Genomic DNA, 24278 nt, shown 5'->3' on the forward strand with positions numbered 1-24278 from the left:
CATATGAAAGGTAAAACTGAAGTATTTACTGCATTGAAGATTTTGCAATAAGAAATTCCATGAAGTGCTGACTCAAAGGCTTTCGAAATATTTGTTTAAATAAATGTAATACTGTCCAATAAAAATGGCGTATGTTAGTAGTAAAAAACCCCCAAATTTTTAAAAAAGATTTTATTGAGTTATTTAAAAGAGAGAGAAAAAGAGCACAAGCAGAGGAGAAGGGCAGGAGAGGGAGAAGCAGACTCCCCGCTGAGCTGGGAGCCTGATGTGGAACTTGATCCCAGGACCCTGAGATTATGACCTGAGCTGAAGGCAGACGCTTAACTGACTAAGCCACCCACCCAGGCACCCCTGAGAACCAAAATTTGTCCTTGGGTCTGCCACTAGACTGCCAGCATGATATTGAGGAGGTCACTAGCATTGTTACTTCGTGGTATATGTTTTTTCCTCCCAATCGAAGAGTAATCTTCCAATAGGCAGAGACAACATTCACTCACTCACTTATTCATATATTCACTTACTTAACAAATATCTGCCGAGCACCTCTATGGGTAAGGCCATGTACTATGTTCTGGGAGAGGAAGGTGAGCAACACTGGCTTATCAACGCTCCTGTGGAGCTTACAGTCTAATGAAACCAAGGTCTATTAACCAAGTGGGATAACACCTGAACCTAATATAATACTGTATGTGAATACACTGGAATTAACATTAATTTTTTAAAAAAATATATAATTAAATGGGATAAATTCTATGATGAGAGTTGCAGAGATTGCCTTGGAATCAGGAGTTTTCTGGAAGAAATGGTGATCACACTAAGACCCGAAGAACAAGCTGGAACGAACCCAACAGGACCACTGGAGGAGGAAAGCATTTTTTAGGCAGAAAAAAAGTGCCCTGCAGAAGGTCAGGAGCAGAGGGAAACATGCACAATTTTGGAAGGCAGGGGCCTGGTCCCGAAGAGCCTCTGTGAGAAATGGACGTCCAATGAACAACTTTAAGCAGAGAAATGAAATGGTCAGATGTGCAGAGGGGAGAGCATATGAGAGAAGAGCAGAACTGGAGGCAAGGAGGTCACCATGCACCCAAGTGGCTGTAGCCCAAGAGAGACATGACGATGCCCACATGAAGGCTGTGGCACAGGAGAGAAGTGGACCGAATCAAGAAACACTTAGGAGGCCAAATCAGGGGCACCTGGGTGGCTCAGTTGGTTGAGCACTAGATTCTTGGTTTCAGCTCAGCTGTGACTGCATGGGTTGTGATCTCATGGGTCATGGGATCAAGCCCTGTGTCAGGCTCCACTCTCAGTGGGGACTCTGTTTCCCCTCTTCTTCTGCTCCTCCTCCTGCTCACACACTCTCTCTCTAAAATAAATAAAACCTTAAAAATAGGCAGGGAGGGGGCCCCTGGGTGGCTTAATCACTTATGTGTCTGCCTTCAGCTCAGGTCATGATCTCAGGACTGAGATCGAGCCCCACATCGGGCTCCTAGCTTGCTGGGGAGTCTGCTTCTCCCTCTCTGTCTCCCTCTCCCTCTGCTGCTCCCCTGCTTGTACTCACTCTCTCTCATTCTCTCTCTCAAATAAATGACTAAAACCTTTTTAAAAAAGAAAGAAAAAGAAACACTTAGGAGGTCAAATCAACTAGGTTTGAATAATGAGCAGAGGGTGGGGGGGAGGATGAAGAATTTCTCAAGGATGAAATCAAATAAAGGGGTAATACAGCACAACGGTTAGAACAAGAGCTCTGCAATCAAATTGTTCCTTTTGATCTCATCTCTGGCTTAGGCAACTGGTATTACCACTCACGGAGAAAAGGAATACAGAACTCATTTTTTAGGGGCAGAGAGGAAATGAAAAGATCAATGTGAACATGATAACCTTAGGGTCATACAAATATCTATGTGGCCTCTCCCAATCAACAGACTAGACAAGGGGTTCCGAAGCAGAGGTCTGTTTGGGAGTATTAATATGCAGATGGGGCTTTTATGGGAGTGGGTGAATAAGAGCAGAAGAGGCGAGGAGGTCCAAGATAGACCTTGAAGAACTGTTTTGGCATTTCTTCCATTTTTTATTAAAATTAAATATTTTATTCATTTTAGAGAGAGGGAGGGAGAGGGAGGGAGCAGGGGGAGGGTCAGAGGGAAAGTGAGAATCTCCAGCAGACTCTGCACTGAGCGTGGAGCCCGACACAGGGCTCCATCTCACAACCCTGAGATCATGACCTGAGCAAAAATCAAGAGTCGGAAGCAACTGACTGAGCGGCCCAGGTACCCCTGGCATTTCTTATGTAAGCACACAGCATCCTGAACACAGTAGCTGATCATTTCTTACTAAGCTGTTATTAATGACCTTGCTAAATAGGGAAAAGATAACTCTTTGCATGAAATAGCCTAAGGGTAAATGTGATTTATACATGAACTATAAATTTTTTCAAATGAAAATATAAATTGTTAATAGCATAATCAGTTGCCTTTTAAAATACCTCTACTTCTTTTTTCTCATTAAAAGATTGACAAGTGACTTGATGGGATGAGCAATGGGTGTTATACTATATGTTGGCAAATTGAATTTAAATAAATTTTAAAAAATATGATTAAACAAGTGTTCCATTAAAAAAAAAACTAACATAAAAATGTAGAACATGGAAAATAGAGTCTTGTTATTCCGTTTCAGAAAAAAACTGCTAAAAGGTCATTATTTTTTCAATGTGTGTTTTCCCATCAAGTAACTTGTGAAAATCCAGATAGTCTCCATAGTTATTAGTTTTCATAATGAGCATAGATAAATCCGTAACTTAATCATTCTCATCTCATGAGATATTCAGAATACACTGATAAAATACTGCTTTTAAAAAGAGAAGTCAGAAAAAGAGAAACTCTTTTTTTTTGACTAACTTTCTAGACTGAAATTCTGAGCATGAACTAAACTTTCTAGACTGAAATTCTGAGCATGACTAACTTTCTAGACTGAAATTCTGAGCATGAACTAAAAATCTACAGTCCTAAGACTAGTATTTCCTACTAGATTCTAGATTATTTCCTAACAATTTCCTGTTAGCCGACCCTTCTTAAAAGTGTTTAGCTCCAGGAAGTTTAAGTCTGTGGGGAGTCAAAGGCTAAGTAAGTGATGACCTAGACAGTGGAGAGAACAGCCTGCCACAGCTGACTGGCAGGGCCGAGCTGGTGGTCCAACCGGGACTATTGATGAGTGGCAGTGGCCAGGGACTTCCGTTTGTCCGTCCTCACAGATCTCACAGTCCTGGAGTCCCAGCAAGGGCAGCTGGCCGATCCCCTGCTTCTGTTCCTCCACTTACCTGACCATCCAATGCAAGGATCACACTCTTAGGACACACCCATTTTAACTGCAGTGAGCTAAAGATTTTAAAAAATAAGTAGTTTTCCTCCTCTTTACTTAGAAAGCATATCCGTAAGTAAAGCATGTAAATGAACTGATAGCAAGATTTTTTTTTTTAAGTTAGCAAGCTCTAACATTTACTTTAGTGTGGGCCGGCTAAATAATCCCAGTCACTGCCTTAGTCCATTAACTTTCAAGCGACATAATAGAAGACGCATTGTTACCTTCTTACTGCAAGGTAATAACGTCTAATCCTGTGAGACATTTTAAAATGCACACGTCCCAAATTATAAAATGTAGGATCATAAGTAAACTTTAGAGAGTACAGAAGAAGAGAAGGAACAAAAAGAAAGCCTTTGCTTTCCAAACTCTGAAATGTGTTGATCATTTTTGGGCACTACTCCAGGTAATATGATGGACATGAAAAAAGTTTACACCAGATAATTCAGAAGTAACAAGAACAAAACTCAAAACTGCCAGTACAGAGAACTATCTAAAAATAGAAGACCAGAAGTATATGCTTTGGTCTAGTGATACCTCTTTCAGAAAACAATTCTAGAGAAACAATTAAGGATATGTTAAAAATTTTTGCTGAGAAGTATTGAGCTCAACATTTTTTTATCATAGAAAAAAAATGTAAACGGCCCCGATGTCCACACTCCATGCTATTGATACAATGGAATATTGTGCAGCTTCTTGAAATAACATAAATAATTCTGATGTTTATTAACACTGGAAAGATTTTCCTGGTACCAGTGATGAGTCAAAACATCAGGGTACAAAAGATACGAAAAATATGAAAAGATCTAGAAAAACTATTTCTATAACAAGGCGTATATATTTCATAGTAAAATAGTTAAAATAAAAACACAGGACTACATTACCATTTCTTGACTTGAGATCTCTGTGAATCACCTTGACAGGAGCCTCCATATGTAAATAGTGCATTCCTTTTCATACAAGAAGGAAGAAAAGCTTTAATATCATTTTCCAACACTGCATTAGTACTAACTTTCTATTTTAAAACATCAGTATTACCTTTCATATTTTTGCAGAGGATTCAATAGCAGGAACTAAATTCATGTGTTCTGTTCTTACATGATGGATGAGATAGAGATAGGATCTGTCTGCATTAGGAAAATTTATATGCTAAGGAAAATTTATGTGCTTTAATCTCTTAACGTTGGAATTTGATTGTGGGTAAAGCTATTACAATACCTAATAAGGACACCTTGATTTTCTGGAGTCTGCACAAAAATAGCACAGTTACAACTGGAAGAAGTGCTCCAATGACTGAGGTATTCCACTACCAGTTGCCTTCTAGTTCAGCCAGAGTTCCGACCGAGGCTTTCAGCTTTCATTTGGATGTCTGCAGCTACCCAGCTGCAGCCTGGTTTATTTTCTCTGCACTCATTCCAGTAAGACCCTGGGAGTGGGGCTGGGGGATGGGTGGGGAAATCTGGTTGGATTCATTAGTTGTAGTTGGTGAAGGATTCTATGACCCTCAGAAAAATTTACAATAGTTACAAAATACTCCTTTTACAAGGATGAATCTTTGGGATAGTCTATATTTAAGTACACTCTAAAATTCTCTCCAACATACTCAGAATGTAAATCATGTTACTTCAGTAAATTGAATATATAGAAAGTACAATTTCATTATTTTGAATAAAATATTATACTTTTTAAAAATTATACTTTAAAAGACACACATTTCACAGTGATCCTCTTAGTATTTGACTCTTTTTCTGTATTTATGTATTGTCTACCCCCTTAGAATACAGAAAAAGAACATTTTCTACTGAAATATAGTATTTCCCTTCCCTTCTCAAGCTCTTTTTTGAAATAAGAGCCACAACCAAATAAGCTCCTTTTGTTAATGAATGTCCATTACATGTAATAAGTAGGCTTTGGTTCTTTAAGTACAGAAAATTTCAATTTTATAAAGGTGAATTTTTAAAATAATTATTTTTCTACCATTCTGATTAGATATTGAAGGTCATGCAAGAACAAAGAAAATTTAAAAATTTAAACTCCTGTGATACACAGATATTACTGAGAAGAGTCAAGTTGAGAAAAGTTATCAGTAATTTAAGCGCTTAAACAAGATATAACTAGAAGACAGAAGAGCATTCTTCTAACGTGAAGTTCTGCATTCTACACACTGAAAATTCAATAGCTACCACTTGGATAACTTTTCATGATTTTAGGACTGAATTTCATAGTTACCCCTTTCTTGCTTTAAGAACCAAATTCAGGTAAAATCTGTTTAATTACCACTAGAGGCAGGGCTAGATAGTATCTACACTGGCCGACATGTAAAGATTTCCAAAAACACCACTCAGGTACAAAAAGCTTTAAGTATAGGTATTTTCTTCCTTAAGGCAGATATTATGAGAAAAAACACTGTAAATTAGTCGTGCATAATGTTTTTTAGACATTTTGTTATAATTTATAGGATATTTGACATTTTTAGTGTAATTTCTAAAATATTTAGTGTGCATAAGCACAGTGGTAAGCACAATCACAGAAACACCTATTTGTTTTTATAGAGCCATCCATAATTCTGAATTAATTTTATTGCAAATAATGAAGAGACCTAAAAAAAAAATCATCAGTTTTAAGATTCAGGGTTCTTAAAAAAAGATCTGACTGGTGTCCTTCAGGGGAGATCTGGAATGAGTGAGGACCACTCTGCGACTGGATCACTTTGACCCGCTTTAACTGCCTTCCTTACACACCAGGGAGGGGCTTGCAGATGAACTCGCTGGCTGCCCTCCTGGCTGCCTTCCGCATCCCTTCCTACCCAGAAAGAAGAGAGGCTTTGAGGAGGGCTTCTCTCAGCAGTGATGTTAAGCAATGCCTACTTCAAAATGCATGAATCAACTCTTATTTGAAATGAATTATTCATTCTTTGATTTCTCAACATCTTGTTGCTTCAGTGTCTTCGATCATGGTCACATGAAAGGTACGGCGCTGAATCTGAAACAGAATCGACACCGATGAAGCTCCCTATTTAATCTCCAAGTCCTGTGCGTGGCTTTTAACCAGAGAGAGTTGAAGTCGATCTGCAAGCACTGATTTCTTCCCCCTTTAACTGGCCATTTTAAATATTAAGTAGGATTTGTGATTATAAATAAGTAAGTCTCTTCTCTGCAACACTCTTCTCACCTGAGGCCAAACACATACGAACCCGCCTTTAGGAGCAACTCACCAGCCACAAAAAGGTGATCTGATTGGGCTGCAGTTTGGCCCCCAGCCCCCAGTCCACTCTCATTCCCTCCAGCCCTACCCTACCTCGCCTACCAGCCTGCCACTTAATTAGCCCCGTCCTGTCTCTCCTTTGTCCTGATACGCAGTGCCAGCGGTTTTGAGAAACCCCGGGAATAACTGGGCTGATCTGGAGCCAACAGACAGTGACTGTGCTGGGGAAGGGCCTGGAGGGACAAGTTTGCAGGGTTGGGGCAGTGGGGGGTGGGGGGGGACACAGAAGGTTCAGGAGCATCAGCACAGCAGGAGGCTGAGTGACAGATGTCACTTGATTTGTTTGCTGTCTATCCATCCTAAGTGTCATTAGATAATAACATGGGTGTAATTGGCTGAGCACCCTAAATGCAAATGTCTATAAGGTGAAGTGTTTTAAGGCACAGGCTGTTTGGATATACATTTATATTTATGGGAGCGTATTTCCACAATGCTTCAGGTGGCTCCCAGTAATAACACATCACCCAGCTTGCAAACAGGTGGTTCCTGTGTACTATTGACATATGCAGAAGTGACTATGATGTTACATGAAAACGTCTTGAAGAATGTGAAAATTCAAGGCTGATTTGAAATGCCTGATGCATGAATACACAATTAAGTTAATTAACACAGCCAAAGCCTTAAGTACACCATCCCAAACATAGAGCTTATTATTCTTATAAGGTAATGAAGTATCGTTCAGCAGCAGCATTTTGCATGAAATTTAAAAAAAAATTTTTTTTTTCACTTTCCCTATTTGAAGGATTTGGCAGGTGTTGATGAAACTTAAAACTGACAAGAAAATTCCCCAAAGGAAAGACTGTTACTTTTGGATATCACTGTATGACTTCCCAGTGAAAGCCAAGCATGAGTTACTCTCCATACTAAGTGCTCAATATCTTTTGATTTCTTTGTAAAGAGATGCTTGTAGAGATTGGAGTCGCAAAATGCAAAGGAGTGAATCTCCCTGGTAAAATTTGGACACACTTTCTAGGGGTTGCTAGAATACAAATGTAACTATCAGTGTTCATTATTTAGATTAAGTTGTTTCCAAAGCAACTTTGACAGTTATAAATAAAACTCAGAAACCTTCAGTTAGGAAAATGGAAAAAAAAAGAGATAAAAATAAATGGAATTTAAATTGCTTTAGAAAGCATTAGGAATTTATGAGGGAAAAAGAACTGGGCACCTTGTTTAGGGGTTTTGCATATTAAAGATCTTTCATTTCCAAGGGTGATTTCCAAGTTTACATTAAATATAAAATAAAATCTGAATTGCTTTCACATGGCAGGACAAATAAGACTTTTTTTTGAACGTGGTTACTATTTTTAGCATATTATTATGTATACAAAATGAGTAGAACTAATCCTACAATAAATCACGTTTTCTGGATACTGAGTCTAAGTGGAGACTTGTGGAACTACAGAGTTAGGAGCTTTCCATTTACTGTGTCAAGTAAGCTGGTCAATTACAAAGTCACGAAATGTGCCAAAAAAAGGCTGCTCTGGAGTTACTGATTTTGTTAGAACTTAGTTTTAGGGAAAGAAATAAAGTAAAGAGAGAAAGGAATACAGGAGTGGAAAGATAGTGACTTAGAATATCTATACAAAAACCAAAACCAAAGAAAGACGAACCAAAAATCAGACTCTAAATACTATAGCGAACAGATGGCTACCAGAGTGAGGTGGGTGGGGATGGGTGACATGGGTGAAATAGGTGACGGGGATTAAGGAGTGCACTTGTCGTAATGAGGACTAATATGCAGAATTGTGAAATCACTATATTGTACACCTGAAAGGAAAGTAACACCATACGTTACATAACTATACTGGAAATAAAATAAAAATAAAACATCTGGACAGTTGCAGAATTCTTGCTGTCGGTAATCTGAAAAAGGAACACCTAACAAATCTTATACCTTAAGTCACCGTGTCACCATGGGAAGACATGCCCCACCAATTCTGTAGGAATACAAGAAGCTTTATTACCTTTGGCTACATCAGTGGCCCAGGTCATAATGTGATCCATGTCCATCTCTTCACTTCTGTTACTATTAATGTAATCATAGAGTGATCCCAGAGAAGCATATTCTAGTTTCAAAGGAAAAGATAAGCATACAATTAAAACCAACATGCATTTCAGAAATAAGACTCTGTGTACACCTGAAACTAATATATGTCAACTATACCCAAATGAAAAAACAAACAAAAAACACAATAAGAAATGAAAGGTAAAACTTCAACTGAGGTTGAGTTCAAAGGCCATCTGGATGGAACTGACACACACAGTGAGGAGTTGAAGAATGCATCCGAAACGAAGGCAGGCAGGTACATAGGTATTTCGTTCAAAACTGTCATTTTAATGAGGTAGAGAAGATTAAATACACAGGTCAGAGCACTTATGTGAGAAGGTAAATCAATCCTTATGCATCAGGACTTTTAGAAGAGCCCTCAAAACTTAAGCACACACACAGAAAACCCACAAGAAAGTGTGAAGAAACCTTTAAAAATGGCTTTGAGATGTAAATTACATACCAAAAAATTCACCTCCCATCAGTGTATGATTGGATGATTGTCAGGAGACAGGGCTGGGCAACCACCACGACAATCCAATTTTAGAACCTTTCCACCATTCCGAACGGTTCCCTTGTGCCCATGTGCAGTGAAGCCCCACTCTCAACCCCAGCCCTGCAATCTGATTTCTGACTCTACAAATGTACCTTTTCTGGATATTTCATAGAAATGGAATCATACAACATGTGGCCTTTTGTGTCTGACCTCTTTCTCTTCACATGATGATTCCCAGGCTCATTCGTGCCGTAGCACGTATCACTACTTCCATCCTTTTTATTGCGGAATAATAGTCCATTGTGTGGATTTACCACAGTTATTTCATTCATTCACCAGTCAATAGACATTTGGGCTGTTCCTGAGTATGTCCTATGAACACTGGTGACACTCCTTTGTGTAGAAATAGGTTTTCATTTCTCTTGGGTAGATTCCTAGACGTGGAACTGCTGGGACATATGGTAAGTTCATGTTTAACTTTCTAAGAAACTGTCAAATTGCTTTTCAAAGAGGCCATCCCATTGTATACTCCCACTAGCACTCTGGGAGGGTTTCGGTTTCTTCCCATCCTTGCCAACACGTGGTTGCCAACGTGTTCTTAGTCACAGCCGTTTCAGTGAGCATAGTTCTAGCAGCATCTCTCATTGTTAACTGCGCTTTCCTAGTGACCAATGAAACTGAACATCTGTTCACGTGCCTATGAGCTCCAAGTATATATATATACACACACACTCTTAGGCAAAATGTTTATTTAAATAGTTTGCCCGCTTTAAAATTTGGTTGTTTTATTAATACTGAATTGTAGGAGTTCTTGGTTTATTCTGGAAGCTGGTCCTTATCAGATTTATGACTTGTAAGCATTTTCTCCCAGTCTGGAACTTGTCTTTTTTTTTTTTTTTTTTTAGATTTTATTTATTCATGAGACACACACACACAGAGCGAGAGAGCGAGAGAGAGAGAGAGGCAGAGACACAGGCAGAGGGAGAAGCAGGCTCCATTGCAGGGAGCCCGATGTGGGACTTGATCCCGGGTCTCCAGGATCAGGCCCTGAGCTGAAGGCAGCAGCGCTAAACTGCTGAGCCACCCACCCGGGCTGCCCTCTGGAACTTGTCTTTTCATTCTCTAAACAGTATCTTTCAAAGACCAGAAATTCTTAATTTTGATGAAGTCAAATTCCTCATTTTCTCCTTTACAGATTGTGCTTTTGGTGTCGTATCTAAGAACTCTCTGCCTTACTCAAAAGTATGAAGATTTTCTCCTATTTTTATTCTGCGAGTTCTACAGTTTTAGCTTTCACACTTAGGTCTATGACTCCTGTTGGGTCTATAACCTATTTTTTGTGTGTGATTTAAGGTGAGGATTTAAGATAATTTTTTTGCATGTGGATTTCTAATTGTCCCAGCATAATTTGTTCAAAAGACTATCCCATTGAATTTTCTTGGCACTTTTGCTGAAAATCAATTATCAGTGTCAGTGTAAGATTTTTTTTCTACTACATTCTTACTTTTGTTCCACTGGCCACATGCCTGTCCTTAGGCACAATATTGCTGATTACTACAGATTTATAATAAGGATTGAGATGAGACAGTCTAAGTCTTCAACCTCAGTCCTTTTAAAATTCTAACTCTTTTGCATTTCTTTGTGAATTTTAGGATCACCTCATAGTTTCTTATTTTAAAAAAACCTGCTGGGGTTTAGATAGAAATTGTTTTGAATTATAAATCAATTTGGGGAGAACTGCCATCTTGACCATAATGAATCTTCCAAACCATGAACATGTAAGGTTTCTCCATATTATTTAGATCTATAGTTTCTCTCAGCCATGTTTTATACTTTTCATGATAAAAGTCTTACACTTCTTTATTAAATTTATACTCAACTATTTTATTCTTTTTGAAACTACTGTGAGTGAATTTTTTTAAAAGGTTTTATTTCTAAGTAACTTCTCTGTCCAACATGGGGCTCAAACTCACAACCCCAAGATCAAGAGTCACATGCTCTACCAACTGAGCCAGCCACATGCCTCGAATGAAAGTGTTTCTTGATTTCATTTTTAGACTGTTCATTCTCAGTATATAGAAATACAATAGATTTTTGACTGTTGGTCTTAGATCCTTGTGACCTTGCTAAATATAGCTTTAATAGTCTTTTGTGGATTTTCTACATACAGGATCATGTCATATTAGACAGTTTTATTTCTTCCTTTCCAGCATGAACTCCTTTTATTTATTATTTTGTCTAATTTTTTTGTCTAATTGTACTGACTAGAACCTCCAGTATAATGTTCAATAGAGGTAGCAAGAGCAGAAACTCTCAGGAGTTTCTTAGGAAACTCTTAGGAAAAGAACATTCAATTTCACCATTACATATGACATTAGCTATGGGTTTTTGTAGATGCTATTTATCAGGTTGAGAAAATTCCCTTCTGTTCCTAGTCTACTGAAATTTCTTATGATAAATGGGTACTGTACTATGCAAAAAAATTTTGTCTTTTCATTCTGTTACCTAGTATAATACCTTACATTAATTGATTTCAGATGTTAGGCCAACCTTGCATTTTTAGTATAAAGTCCGTTTGGTAATGGTATATAATCCTTTGTACAGGTGGCTGGATTCAGTTTGCTAATACAGATCTTCCTTGACTTACAATGGGGTTACATCTCAGTAAGCCCATCATAAGTTGAAGATATGGTTAAGTTGAAAAATGCATTTAGAGACACCTGGATGGTGCAGTTGGTTGGGGATCTGACTCTTGGTTTCAGCTTAGGTCATGGTCTTAGGGTTCTGGGATAGCCTTGCATTGGGCTCTGTATTCAGTGAGGAGTCTGCTTGAGGATTTTCTCTTTCTCTCTCTGCCCCTCCCCCTCAAATAAATAAAATCTTAAAAAAAAAAAAAGAAAATGCATTTAGTACACCTAACCTATCAAACATCATACCTTGGCCTAGCCTACCTTAAACTAAGTGCTCAGAACACTTAGATGAGCTTATAGTTGGGCAAAACTGAGAGCTGTGGTTCGTTGCTGCTGCTGCCCAACATCACAAGAGAAAACAGTACCACATTACTATTAGCCCCAGAAAAGATCAAAACTCAAAATCTGAAGAATATGTTTCAACTGAATGCATATTGCTTTCGCACTAACATACAGTCAAAAAATTGTAAATTGCACCATTGTAATTTGGAGACCTTCTGTATGTAATTTAGAATTTTTACATCTATGTTCATGAGGGATATTGATCTATGGTTTTCTTTTCTTACTATGTTTTTGCCTGGCTTTGGTATTGGGATGATACTGACCTTATAGAATGTATTAGTAAGTGTTCCTCCCTCCTTTATTTTCTGAAGAATACAGGAAGGATTGGTGTTTTCTATAAGCATTTGATAGAATTCACCAGTGCAATCATCTGGGGTCTGGATTTTTCATTATGGAAATATTTTAAATTACTAATTCAAATTTCTTTATTTTCTATAGGTCTGTTCAGATTTTCTGTTTCTTCGAGTCACTTTTGATACTTTGTATCTTTAAAGGAATTTGTTTATTGCATCTAAATTGCCTAATTTGGTGGCATAAAATTGATGACACCATTTCCTTATAATCCCTTTAAAATTCTGTTGAGGCCATAGTGCTGCCCTCTTCTTCATTTCTGAGTTTGCTAATATGTATCTTCTCTCTTTTCTCTTGGTCAATCTAGCTAAAGGTTTGTAAGTTTTACTGATCTTTTCAAAGACCAAATTTTTAGTTTCACTGATTTTTCTCTATTATTTTTGTTTTCTATTTTATCATATTCTGCTCTCATCTTTATTATTTCCTTTCTTTGGCTTGCTTTGTGTTTATTCAGTTGTTTTTTATAGTTTCTTAAGGTTGAAACCTAGATTTCTTTCTCTTTTTTAAATATTTTATTTATTAAAAAATTTTTTTAAAATATTTGATTTATTTATTCATGAGATACAAAGAGAGAGGAGGCAGAGACATAAGCAAAGGGAGAAGCAGGCTCTGTGCTTGGAGCCTGATGCAGTACTTGATCCCAGGAACACGGGATCAGACCTGAGCCATGCAGATGCTCAACCACTGAGCCACCCAGGCGCCCCTAGATTTCTTTTTTTGACACTGATGTTTAAAGTCATAAATTTCCTTCTAAGTATTTACCTGTCTCCTATAATTTTATTTTGCATTTTTCATTTCCCTCTGTCCAAAATATTTTAAAGTCTATTGTGATTTCTTCTTTGACTCACTGAGTATTTAGAAGTGTATGGTTTAATTTCCAAATATTTGGGGGGGGGGGGTTTCAGATTTCTTTCTAGTGTTGACTTCTAACTTAATTTTACTGTAGATGGAGAACAAACATTTCAGATGCATCAAGATTTATTTCATAGCCTAACTTATACTCTATTCTGGGGAATATTGGATGTGTACTTGAAAAGAATATGTATTTTTTATTGGGTGGTATATTCTATGTCTGGTGAGTTAGGTAGACTTGATTTTTTTGTCAAGTCTTCTATATACTTGCTGATTTTCTGTCTAGCTGTCCTATCAATTACTGAGAAGAGAGAACTAAAATCAAGTACTGTTGAATTGCCTATTTATCCTTTAAATTCTGTCAGTTTTTGCTTTATGTACTTTGAGTACCTGTTATTAGGTATTAGGTATTACCTTTACAATTGCTATATCTTCCTAATTTATTAGTCCTTTTATCATTTATGAAATGACCCTATTCATCTCTAATAATATTTTTCTCTTAAGTCTATTTTGTCTGAAATTAATATAGTTACTTCAATTTTCTCATTGTTAATTTTTGCATGATATGTCTTTTTCCATCCCCTTACTTTCAACCTGTGTCTTTGAATCTTAAGTGTGTCTCTTAGAGATAGCACATAGTTGGATCTTGCTTTTTTTAGCTAGTCTGATTATCTCTGTTTTTTAACTTGAAAGTTTAGACCTTTCGCATTTAATGTAAGTATAGATATGGTTGGATTTGATTTTGCCATATTGTGTTTTACGTGTCTCCTGTCCTTCTCAGTCATCTCGTCCTCCTTTATTGCCCTCTGTGTTAATTATTTTTATTTATCATTTTAATTCCTCAGTTGATTTTTCCTGTATTTTTTAAGATTTTATTTATTTTTTTTATGAGAGGCAGAGACATAGGCAGAGGGAAAAACAGGCTCCCTGCGGGGGTCCTGATATGGGACTCAATTCTAGGACCCCAGGATTACAACCTGAGCCAAAGGCAGACAGTCAAACACAGAGCCACCCAGGTGCCCCTTTTCCTGTATTTCTTTAGTGGACTTTCTTAGTGGTGGCTAAAGGGAATATAAAATGCATTTTAATTTAGCACAATCTACTTCAGCTTAACACTAACTTAATTCTAGTAAAATACAGAAATTTTTCTCTGATACAGCTCCATCCCTCCTTCATTTTTATACTATTACTGTAAAATATATCTACATTTAAAATTTTTATTTGAGAGAGATAGTGGGGGGGGGGAGTGGGAGGGAGAGAGGAACAAGCAGATTCATGCTGAGTGCAGAGCCTGACTGGCTCATGAACCTGAGACAAAACCAAGGGTCGGACACTTAACTGACTAAGCCACCCATCCAGGCACCCCTATCTACATTTTTTTAAGTAAGCAAAATAGCATTCTAATTATTGGTTTATACAATCTTACGTTTTTAAAGATGTCAGGAGAAGAAATAAGAACAAATATATCTATAGAGTCTTTTATATTTATCATTTCCAGTACCCTTTATTTCTCCTTGAATTACTATCTGTTGTCGTCTTCTTTCAGCCTGAAGAATCAACTGCTTCTAGTATTTCTTGTAAGGCAGAACTAATAGCAACAAATTCTCTCATCATTTATCCAGGCACATCTTTGCTTTGTTGTAATTTTTAAAGGATAATTTTTGCTGGATATATTTTTTTCTTTCAGGATTTTAAATGTCAACTGCTTTTGGGCTTTATTATTGTAGATGAAAAGTTAGCCATTAATCATACTATATTGTTCCCTTACAGGAGGGAAGTTGTTTTTATTTACTACTTCTAAGATTTTCACTTTGTCTTTAACAACACAGTTTGACTATGATGTGTCTAGGTGTGGGTTCTTTTGCATCTATGCTACTTAGAGTTCATTGAGCTTCTTCACTATGTAGATGAATGCATTTTATCAAATTCAGGAAATTTTTTTGGCTGTTATTTCTTCAAATAGTTATCTATTTTTTCCATTTTCTACTTTTCTACTCCTCTACTATTAAACATTGATTCATACACTTGATGTTGTCCAAAGGCTCTGTTCATATGTATTCAAATTTTTTCTCCGCTTCAGAGTAGGCAATTTCTATTGACCCAGTTTTAAGTTCACTGACTTTTTTTCCTCTGCTATCTCAAATCTGCTGATAAGTCACTCTAGAGAATTTTTCATTGTAATTATTGTCTTTTCAACTCCAGAATTTCCATGGGGTCCTATATTTTTTTAAATTCTATTTACTTGATGTGAGTAAATAGGTGACAACCTGAACTTGAAACTGGCATCTGTTCTGAGACTGAACCCTAGCCTGTGATATCTGACGCTGTCTCCAGGTAGATCCTGTTAGAAGTGAGTTAAATTAAAAATGGATTCAGATAATGAAAAAAAAACATCGATGTAGAAGATACATTATGAAATGAAATGGCTTCATGAATGTGAGGCTGCAAGAAAAGCAGCACTGTTACATTATTTCATATAAAATATGATCTTTAAATATGTCAGTGGGTAAACCATTTTAAAAAGGCATATAATTATTTCATCCTTTTGGTCTTCTCATTGGAAATTAAGGACTCATCATATACACACATGATTACATGTTTGACAAACCACTTCACTTCTCCATAGAACACAGTTTGTTGGACTTTGGTATAAAGTATTTGTTTTAATTCTTTTAAAAAGGGGTCATTAGGAACCATATTAAGCAAACATTTCCTTTTCATTTCTTTTTCTTTTCCTTTTCATTACTAAGGTAGTTTTTCCCTTTTAGTTTTATGGCAACCATAGCTGGCTTTGAAAAACGTAAACATATAATCAGTCTTGTCGAAATAAGTAACATTATCAACCAAATTTCTTTATAATAAAATATTACACCAAGCAATCTTAGTTTGGATTATAACTAATAGTACAAATGAATTTAGGTAAATATCTGGAATTTGTTCTAACAAGACATGACATTTGTTTCTAATTGGCTAATAAGAGAAGACCAACACAATACCAAAACATGCAAATTAGATTCATCTGTGCCTAAAGTAAATCAAGTCTGAGTTCAAGGAAATGAGATCAGGCACTTAAAAATTAATGTTTTCCATGGTTGAGTTAAATGAGAATTTGGGCCTATCGAAGAATCATATAGAACTAGTATCCTCTCTTATTAGAGTAGTGATAAGAGGTCATGTACCATCAGCAGCAAATTTAAGAGGTGACAGCAGCCCTAGAACACAAATACGTAATTCCCCAGGGCTCAGAGACCCTCAGCTGCCCTCCTCTGGAGTCCTGGGACTCAGTCTTCCTCTGGGTCCTTTGTGCAGCTGTTCCTGGTCAATCTGGCTACAAAGAACTACATAACCCAGACTCTAACAGCCACAGACTCCCCAGGCATTATCTCACCATTACACTCCTAGCCATCAAGTATTTGTGTAAATACTTGTAAAGGAAAGAAAAAAAAAGATAAAAAAGAATGGGAGTAGTACAGAATTAAGAGGTTTCCAAAGATCAGAGAAAATCTGATCCATTCCTGTTATTGTATTGTTTCTCTTGACTTTGGAATCTGAGGTTCTAGTCACTCTATTTCTTCGTAGATCTGGGGGAAAGATGCTCACCTCCCCTTCAAGGGAAATCAAGCGGTGGCTGCCTCTTGGACTCTTCCCCGGGTCCCCCTATAAGCAGGTTTTCTAAGTCTGTGATGAAAATTTCAATGCACACGCACACACAGTCCCACACATACACACGCCCAGCCCAGAAACCATCTATTCCAATCCCTTCATTCACATGGGAGAAAACCGAGACACAGATCATCAGAGACCCATCTATGCAGCTTTGGCAGAATCATGACAAGACTCACATCTCCCAATTCCCATACCAGCGTGCATTCCATTCCAACATGCCGATAAATCATTCTTTCAAGTGCTCCGTCTGAGTGACAACAGCTGCTTGCCGCAACAACCTTTTCTATTAAGGAACTCAAGTGGAATGAATTCAAGCCATGCAAGTTTTCCCTCTCAGAACCCCAACATCTGAGGAAGATGACAGAGTTCAAAAGAAGGGGAGCCAGCTGAGCTGGGTGATCAAGGCCTTTCGTGCCTCTTTGGCCCTCCTTTCTCTCCGAAGCTCCCCATATTAAGACTTATTTGTGTTCATTTCAAGAGGCAGAATGAGTGCTATCATCCCCAACCCATCTGATCTCCCAAACTAGGCTCTGTTGGTAAAGAGACTGCTGCTACCCATGCACAGAACTCGGCTTGACCTTTAAGCTGCAGAAAGTTGTTTGAAGAGTACAGATATTTCTTTGAGAGATACTTGTAAATAATTAAAACAAGTTTCTCCAGGGGAAAAAATAATCTTATCAAATTAATAAACACCAAAACTTGGCTAAGAAGTGTCTTTAATAATCAGCCTTACAAGTCAATAAAAGAGTTACAAATACACAGTTTACTATTACCTGACAGTTGTGAAACTGGTATTTTAAAGAAATGTTTAATGTTAACAGTTGCTTATTACTGGCTCTACAGGGAAACAGCTATAGATCTAAAAAGAACTAATCAATTATAAACAAAGATCTGGGGTAGGTATAGGTATGAGCAGGGAATGCCAAAGGGGTGCATGAAACAAAGGACTGGCTAGGCCATAAATAAGTAAAATCAAACTTAGTCATCCAACTCTCCTTGGATCCTTTCTTTCTCTTTTGAATAAGACCTGGGTTACGTATGCTGGCTAAAAGTGAATGAATGTGTTTCACCTCCTCCTGGAACTCAGAATAAATTCTTGGAAAAAAGGAATGCACACCATGACTTAAATCCCTTTTTCTATTTCTCATTCTCACCTCAAGAAACTAGAAAACTTCATGAATAGTCCATTGAGTTCGTTAAAACTAAAATGACTTCCACTCAAAAGCGTTAAAGGCCAGGGTTACTAGACAAGAAGCACAGTTTCTAATCTCTTTGGAGTACCACACTTTCATCTGCTAGATAAGAGTAACTTAAGCCACAAACAAGAATCAGACAACTAGATTTAGGGGCGCCTGGGTAGCTCAGTCAGTTAAGCATCTGCCTTCAGCTCAGGTCATCATCTCAGGGTCCTGGGATCGAGCCGCATGGTGGGCTCTCTGCTCAGCAGGGAGCCTGCTTCTCCTTCTCCCTCTACCCCTCCTCCTGGCTCATGTGTATGCTTGCTTACTCTCTCTCTCTGAGTCTTCTCTGAAATAAATAAATAAGATATTTTTAAAAAAAGAAAAGAAAACTGGATTCAAAGTTTTTTAAAATTTTATTTATTCATGAAAGACACACACAGAGAGAGGCAGAGACGGGCAGAGAGGCAGGCTCCATGCAGGGAGCCCGATAAGGGACTCGATCCTGGGACTCCAGGATCACGCCCTGAGCCAAAGGCAGATGCTCAACCACTGAGCCACCCAGGCATCCCTGGATTCAAATTTTTAAGGTAAAACTAACTAGTAAAAGTAAGTATGATGGACTAGGAAATGGTAAGTGAGTCAGAGACAGGATTTAACTTTAAATCAGGAATAGGACTTAAAAGATGAATCGTGGTTTATACCCCCACAATATAACCGATTCTTAGGTGTTCAGGTTAATAGGAAATGTACAAGCTCCAGAACGAAAGCTACCACCTTACCCCGTTTTAGGCACAGATCTAAACAGAGCTGAATGGGGATAAAATTCCCTCCACGTAAGAACTTAGGTACAAATGCTATTTACCAGAATAAAAGCATGTTAAACTGCTTGCTACCTGAAAATGGAAAATAACAGCAACCATGTCGCCGTGAGGGTAAGAACTAAGGCACTCAGCTTTCTGGACTCTAGCCTGCGCCTAGGAAGAGGAGCTTCTGTGGAAGATCAACCTGAGAAATTTATACTAGTGCTTCTACCACTAGCTGGATGACCTTGGGAAAGGTACTTAAAAGTTAGGGTTTTAGTATCTTATTTATAAAATTTATAGAAATTATTTTACCTATCTCGTGGGGTCCTTATAAATATTAGATGAGATCATTTCTAAAGGGTACCTAAGCCAAGGCTCCTTACTGAGGGTGTTTTGTTGTTTCTCTCTGTATAGTCCAGGCTGTTAACGCTGCAGCAGAAAAAGATGGAGTTAATCTTTTAAGGTTTTCTTGTTGGTTTTGTTTTAATCAAAGAACTGTCATGACAAAGAACCTGACAAAGTTACTTCTTATAAATTGAACGTTACACTTATTATGGACCTAAAGCTACTCATTGGATTGTACAATTACAAGCACAAAGTATTAAAAATATGTGTCTTTCTTTGTTGTTATATGGCAAAATTTTCTGTGTGCTCCTCTTTGGAAAGGGTATTCCCATCAGTTATAAACTGCTGCTCCACATGTGATAATTTAGATCAAGGTCATTACCAACCCAGATGACCAAACCTGAAAAATACTGTCCTCACGTCAGAGACCTTGAAGAAAGAATGCTCTAATGGGATTAAAATACCTTGCAAAGAATTACACCACGAACAGCTCAAGAAATCTTAATTTGTAAAAGGTCACAGAGTTACAAAAAACATCGCTCATTTCAGCTAATTAAACGAAATTTTAGTTAAACGGCACCTTTAAATATTGGTATTGCAGCTGCGAGTGCATTTAAATAGCATTTACACAGATATAATTAGCACAATTAAACATGGGTAGAAGTGGAAACACCATTCTTAATTATATTGATATAATCAGTTTTATTAATGCTTTATAGCAACAAAAGTGACATCTGACAGTAGCACACAATTCATGACTGAACCTAATATTAAGCCTTTTAGCATATTAAGGAATCTAAAGCTACGTAATTGGGGGAAGAAAGAAGTCAAATAATGCGTGCCTACCTGTGACGATCCCATAGTTGGGAGGTTCGAGAATTACTCCATAAAACTGGATGATGTTTCTGTGACTGAGGACACTGAGTATTTCTGCCTGTACGAAAATCAAATACAGAGTTACATAAAATTTCATGTTTATGAGTCTCCTAAAATAGGCTTCCCATTCAATTTCCTTTTACATACATTTGCAGAGATACATGTGTGCTCAACAAGTACGTGATGCTGATGGAAGGAACGCTATCCTTAGCAGCATTCTGGAAAGTTTAAGAATTTCTATTGAAGCCTTCTGACCATTTACAAAGGAAATGGGGTTGAAGTGGCTGCAAGAGAGGGTGCTTCATGGCAAGCCAGCACGACAGGTAGAGGAGGAGGGTGACGACGTGGGGAGAGGCCGTATGTGTTTATAGAAGAGCCTTCTTCCTAAGAGTTGAATATGTTTTTTTTTTCTGTATCATACTCCTTGTAGGAGAATCAAGACTGGATGGACTTCTATTGGTTAGATGAACAGTCGTGACAAAATCAACAGATGATTTAACTCTTACTGAAATAGGTTCAGGTCATACTCATTTATATGATTTATCTAATCATTCAGAATATATTCTTGCTCTTGTACTGTATGCAGCAAGGTACTGGGAAGGCTATAAGTAGATTCCTGACCTTCAGTAGTGATTTGGGAAGTAGAAAGCCATACTTTACATGTGAAATGTATTAAATACCAGAAAACTGTACTGCAGAGTGACATCATAAAAAAATATTTATTAAACTTAGTTTTTTAAATGAAAAAACAGAGATACCACAGTGTATATCTGCTAATGTCTACAGAAGGACATTTTCTAAATTAACTAAATCACATGTACTTATTACTTTTGTGGAGCTAAAACATGGCTTACCAGGAATTATAAATACAGTTAGTTACAAAATCACTTAGGTACAAAAAAAATTTAATATTTTTAAATGAAAAGGATGTTATTGTCAGTATGCAAATAGGAGTTTCATAATTCCCCATTCCAGAAAGGGTATTCATCAAGATGGTAAGTAATTAAAGAAAAATAAATAAGACCTGGGGAGAAAGGGGACTTCTCTTTGGGAACCAGCACAATGTAAATTAGTATTATTTGTTACAAATTTTTTGTCACAGGATAGGAATTGGGATTTCATGAAAAACATTGTTTTTAAGGTGGTATAGCTAGGTACAAATGGAAGCTTAAGGGTTTGCATAGGGTCAATATGGAATCAAGAGAAAGGAAAATTGTCATCAACTGGATGAGACATTTATCAAGGTTTCTTTGACAGTGTTTCTCTTTTACTAATACAACTGTTGAAGGAGGCAATCAAAACACTTCTCTCACACTCACTGAGTGCCTACTGTGTGCAGAGGTTCTATGTTCATCAAATGAACTTCTCATAGTTTTCCAAGTAGAAAGAAAATGCATTAACTAAGCAAGACAATTATTAATCCATATGGCAATTCTATTAGAAACAATAAATGAGGGCGCCTGGATGGCTCAGTCAGTTAAGCGTCTAACTTTGGCTCAGGTCATGATCCTGAGGTCCTAGGACTGAGCCCCAACTTGGACTCCCTGCTCAGCAGGGAGTCTGCTTCTCCCTCTCCCTCACCCCTCTCCCATGCTTGCTCTCTTTCTCTCTCTCAAATAAATGAAAAAAAATCTTTTAAAAAAGTTCATGTGAGGTTTGGAAAACCTAAGTACCCCCTATTTTTAAAGCAGAAGAACTCTTTCTGAGTAAAGCATTAGAATTTATTGCAAGTAAAGCATTAGGGTTTGAACCAATATTTGTCAAAATAAGGGAGTGTTATCCTTTGGTATGTTTGGGTATATTCTTTGGGGTATCTAAATTCTGTGAACATTAAAAATGTTTGTATCAAGGGGTGCCTGGCTGGCTCGGTCAGTAGAGCATGTAACTCAATCTCAGCATTGTAAATTTGAGCTCCATGTTGGGTGCAGAGATTACTTAAAAAAATAAAATCTTAAAAAAATATTTGTATCAAGAAAGAATGAATACAAGAATATTCTAAGGGATGCATGGCTGGCTCAGCTAGTAAGTAGAGTTTTCAACTCTTGATCCCATGTTGGGCACAGAACTTAAAAAAAAAAAAAAAAGGAATATTCTAAATCTTTGGATGACCATTTTATAATTCAGCACCACAGGGGATTTTCAATGTTCCAGCTAATTTTCATGTTTACATTTAAGATATTGCCAAGTGATGCCTTGGAGAGACAGAATTTATCTTTCAAGTGCTGGTAAACATTTGCTGATGTTAAAATAACAACCATTATTTTATGTCCCACTGTTATGCTCATTTAAAAATTTTTTAGCGTTAGGAAAAACTAAATTCTTGAGATATAATTTCTAAGTAAAAGAGATTTTCACAGAGTAAGTAAAACTTTAGGTTCTAATTTAACAAACTAAGAATTTGATTTAACATCCCAAAACAACATACTACTTTAGAGTGCTGCACTAGTTCCATGGAAATGATGGTATAATAAGCAGAGATAGACTAAATAAATAAGTGGCATTTGCAATAAAGGAAGATCAAGTGATATTATGATGTTACCAACTCAAGCTGGCTCCAACAGAAATAACTGTGGGATTAACCAAATGACTAAAGTCTGTGCTGTAGCAGTCAGTATCTGACAGCAGGTGGATGTCTTCTGTAGGTTTGCCCTTATAGACACTGACTTGCCAACAGTTCATTAATGCAACAGTTGTAGTAACAGAAAGCTTTTCTTTAAATTGTTGTTTTCCAGATTTATTATTTTGGAATACTCTAGCAAATAGACTGGCCATCAAAATAACAGATTAGTGGTCTAAAAAAGTTCACGGTTATAAAGAACCATAATAACAATCTTTTTTTAAGATTTTATTTATTTATTCATGATAGACAGAGAGAGAGAGAGAGAAAGTAGAGACACAGGCAGAGGGAGAAGCAGGCTCCATGCAGGGAGCCTGATGTGGGACTCGATCCTGGGAGTCCAGGATCACACCCTAGACCAAAGGCAGGCGTGCTGAACCGCTGAGCCACCCAGGGATCCCTAAAGAACCATAATAATGATAAAGGCTAAATATAATGGTCCATGGTGACAAAAAAATATCTTTTTACATTATCAATGTCAACAAAAGTCATTTATTTTCAGTAAATGTAATTTGATGAAAATTGTTCATTTTAGTTATACTGACTTTATAGCTTTATTTTTACTTAATTGAAAAATTGGTTTTGATTTTACAAGAGCTATAAGCATGAAGAGTTCTGGGGTGCTTGGCTGGCTCTGTCAGTAAAGCATGTGACTCTTGATCTTGGGGTTGTGAGTCTGTGCCCCATGTTGGGTATAGAGATTACTTAAAAATAAAATCTTAAAAAAAAGCAGTAGTTCTTAGTTTTATATTGTGTATACTTAAGTTATACTGAAATAATTTTGATCAACATAGGAAATGCAGATGACTTAATATTCTACATAAAAAAATCTGTGTATTTCTCAGATAAGTGTGTGCCAGTGTTTACTGCAGCATTATTCATAATAACCAAAAGGTAGAAGCAACCAAGTGTTATCAACTGATGGACAAATCAACAAAATGCGATATATAAATACAATAGAATATTAATTTAGCTACAAAAAGGGATTAAGTTCTGATACATGTTACAACACAGATGAACCTTGAAAACATTATGCTAAGTGAATAAGCCAGACACAAAATGACAAATTTTGTATGACCCTTCTTTTATGACATATCTTGAATTGGCAAATTCAGAAATAAAGAAAACAGACTAAAGGTTACACCAGTACTGGGGGAGGAGGGAATTGGGGAGATGCTGCTTAATGTGTAAAGTTTCTGTTGGTGTGATGAAAAAAATTTGGAAATAGATTGTAGTGATGGCTGTACAACACTGTGAATGCAATTAATGCCACCAAAGTATACACTTAAATATGGTTAAAATGGCAAATTTCATTCTATATATATTTTACCACAATAAACAATGTTTTAAAAAATCCAGTCAGAATGGCTAAAATTAAAAAGTCAGGAAAC

At 37.1% G+C, this 24278-nt stretch overlaps 1 protein-coding gene across 7 annotated transcripts in view; it reads right to left on the reverse strand.

Moving 5' to 3' along the window:
- The window catches only part of MAP3K20 (mitogen-activated protein kinase kinase kinase 20), a 175270-nt gene that overhangs the window by 73283 nt on the left and 77709 nt on the right, over positions 1 to 24278 (reverse strand). For all 7 annotated transcript variants that reach the window (XM_077883138.1, XM_077883139.1, XM_077883140.1 and 4 more), the window contains 3 exons: positions 20241 to 20328; positions 8586 to 8687; positions 4239 to 4304 (listed from right to left, as the gene is read on the reverse strand). In XM_077883138.1, the coding sequence (XP_077739264.1) occupies positions 4239 to 4304; positions 8586 to 8687; positions 20241 to 20328 (256 nt within the window). The remainder of the gene's footprint in view (positions 1 to 4238; positions 4305 to 8585; positions 8688 to 20240; positions 20329 to 24278) is intronic.

The sequence above is a fragment of the Canis aureus genome, chromosome 34, assembly GCF_053574225.1.
Source record: "Canis aureus isolate CA01 chromosome 34, VMU_Caureus_v.1.0, whole genome shotgun sequence".
In the NCBI taxonomy this organism is placed as follows: Eukaryota; Metazoa; Chordata; class Mammalia; order Carnivora; family Canidae; genus Canis; species Canis aureus.